At 33.6% G+C, this 2,755-nt stretch overlaps 1 protein-coding gene across 4 annotated transcripts in view; it reads right to left on the bottom strand.

Annotated features, from left to right (window-relative positions):
• The window catches only part of LOC109208466 (probable transcription factor KAN2), a 7,459-nt gene extending 5,231 nt beyond the window's left edge, over positions 1 to 2,228 (bottom strand). For all 4 annotated transcript variants that reach the window (XM_019371580.1, XM_019371581.1, XM_019371582.1 and 1 more), the window contains exons 1-2: positions 1,300 to 2,228; positions 779 to 855 (exon numbers count right to left, since the gene is read on the bottom strand). In XM_019371580.1, the coding sequence (XP_019227125.1) occupies positions 779 to 855; positions 1,300 to 1,915 (693 nt within the window). In that variant the 5' untranslated portion in view covers positions 1,916 to 2,228. The remainder of the gene's footprint in view (positions 1 to 778; positions 856 to 1,299) is intronic.
• Between the last annotated feature and the right edge of the window lie 527 nt (positions 2,229 to 2,755).

Raw genomic sequence — 2,755 nt, 5'->3', positions numbered from 1 at the left:
CCCCTACCCCCCCCCCCCCCCCGCCCGTTCCCTGAGACTTTTGCAGTTTTAAGATAATCTTTAAACTGATGTGGCTGATGTTATTATTGATGAATCATTATGAATAAGACTTTCTCTCTCTCTCTCTCCTTTTATTGAACTGAGTCTTTCTTCTTTTTTCCTTTTTTTTTACTTACTAGAACTTGTACTGATACTACATCAGTTTACACGAATAAATATATCGTTCATTATCCCAGGCAAAATAAAGCTGCAAAAATAGGGTTGCAGTACCATCAGATCTACTAAGTAGTAGCTGAGAATTTTGATAGAGAAAAAAAAACTAAAAAAATGTACTATTAAAAAAAGGCATTGGAATTTGAAATGTCTGTGGAAATAAACATCTTTCTGATGAGATCAATGTAGGCTATTGTCCAAAGTACTAAAGAAAAACATAGCCTTTTGTTAAGACTCCAAAAAGATAATTTTACTCCAACATATTACTATTGAAATTTGAAAACTTTAGACTCCAAAAACACATTATTTGGACATCAAATGAAGAGAGAGACCCTTCGAAATGGCGAGTTAGTTGAGCAGAGGACTTTCCAAATGAGAGGTTTAGAGTTCGAAACCCACTTGCATTTGAGTTTGTCGCACGGGCACTTGCCTAGTACGATTTACTCTCCTGTATAGTTTGCGGGCTATACAAGAGCGGGGTTTACCTTGTGCGATCCGAAGGAAAGCGTCCGCGAATTCGCTTGTTAACAAAAAAAAATGAAGAGGACTTTGTACAAGAATATACCTGTAAATGGGATTTAACATGTGCCAAGGTGAGATCTTTCACATCCATAAGCTCAAGAACTGACTTGGGTGTTGCTCCTACATTCACAAACAAAAACAAAAAATGAAACATTGTTAATTAAGCTCATAATATCTAGGTTTTCTAAGAAAGTTTAAACACTACACTCTAACAATAACCGTCCATAAAGACTAAGATCAATAATCTGAATAATAAGATAAAATTTTTACCACAATATGATAAATTATAGCACTATTATATATATAAGTTAAGTTATTTTTTCAGTGAGTTTAACTTTTTTATACCGACATTAAACAGTGAAAAATAATTTACACAATTAGATCACTTAGATAGCAGTCCATAAAAATTGGGATAAGTAATGTAACCTAAAAAACAAAACAGATTACTCAGGACAACAGGTTAAAATACACAAACCATATCAAACACCGTGCATATAAGCTAAATCCTTTCTCAATAATAATGAATTAAAAGATTAAACAAATATTTAAGCAGAAAAAACCTACTTTCATGTCCACCCAAAAGCTCAACAGCATGAATAAAACGAGCATGAAGAGTGCTAGTCCACCTCATTCTTGGAGCTCTCATACTCCTTTTAGCTGGAAATCTTGACATAAATCTTGATCTAATTAGCCCATTTTGATGATGATGATGACTGGACACAAAATGGCTATGGCTATTTGATGAAGAGATTGTATGGTTATAATTGAAAGAACTAACAGAAGATGGTATAGGTAATGTAGTTGTAGTATTAGTATTATCATATTGAAAATGAGGGTTTTGATTATAAACTGGAACTCCTCTTATAGGGTTTAGTACTTGATTTTGATGTAAAGAGTGGATGAAATTTGTGTTAGTGTTTTGGAGATGATGGAAATATTGGCTAGAATTAGGTTTTGGATTAATAATTGATGATAAAGATAGTTCAAAACAAGAAGAATTATTGATATTATTATTATTGGATGAGTTTCTTGATTCCAGTGCTCTTTTCCAAAAACCTAAATCCATTTCTTGATCTTCATTAGTACTATTACTTGTACTTCTCTTCCATGATGATGAGGGTTTGTTATTTGGAGGGCTAATTTGTAGGGATAAGTCCGGTTGCGCCGGGAATAACTCCATTTTTTTTTTCAAGAAATAAGGATATATAGAATTAGTAACCTGAAAAATAAGACAGATTACGAATAACTCATGATCTTTCTCCCTTTTCAACCTTGTTTGTTGTTTCTTGTATTTGTAAGTAGGTTAAAATAAGGACTATTTATCAATAGTATATGTATGAGTAGTGTAAAGATAAGTAGAGAGAAAATTTGGGATTTTCTTGAAATGGGGTTTGATGATGATCAATTGAAGGAGAGTGAGTAGTTGTTGGGATTTGAGATTGAGAGAGAAAGGGGAGGAAGAAATGACAAGGTGTATGAAGTGAATGGTTGTTTCTTTTGTGTGAAGTATATTTGAGAAAATGACACTTGAGGGGCTGTTTTGGTGGGGGGGGGGGGGGTAGGAGTGGGTAGTAGGTGGGGGGTTGGGGGTAGGAGTGGGTAGTGGGGGGGGGGGGTAGGGGAGGGGGTTTGGTTCTTGTGTGGACATGGGGTAAGATGAAAAGGAAGAAAAAAGATGAGGAGAAAAAGAAAAAGTAAAATGAGTTTTGGAACTTTGGTTCCTTTTTACTCTTTTTCCCTTCTTAACTTTTTGATTTTAACCCTAGCATTCTTTTGGGAAAGAAAAGGAATATTTTTGTGCAAGCTTTTATATGTGCATTTGTCCCTCAATAATTCACGTTTACCTTTTTAATAAAAGTATTAAGTTTTTATAACTTTAAGAGTTTAAAGTCAGTGCACCAATAGACAACTTATTTTTACACTATTATGTAAAATTATATATATAGCAACACGGTAACTAACTATAATAATTGTAATTCGGTAACCTAAAAAATAAATAAAATAACTTGTAATAACCGAT

Source organism: Nicotiana attenuata, unplaced genomic scaffold, assembly GCF_001879085.1.
Source record: "Nicotiana attenuata strain UT unplaced genomic scaffold, NIATTr2, whole genome shotgun sequence".
NCBI classification, from domain to species: Eukaryota; Viridiplantae; Streptophyta; class Magnoliopsida; order Solanales; family Solanaceae; genus Nicotiana; species Nicotiana attenuata.
Note: the sequence above shows the minus strand (reverse complement) of the source record. Positions and strands in the feature narration are given on the sequence as shown.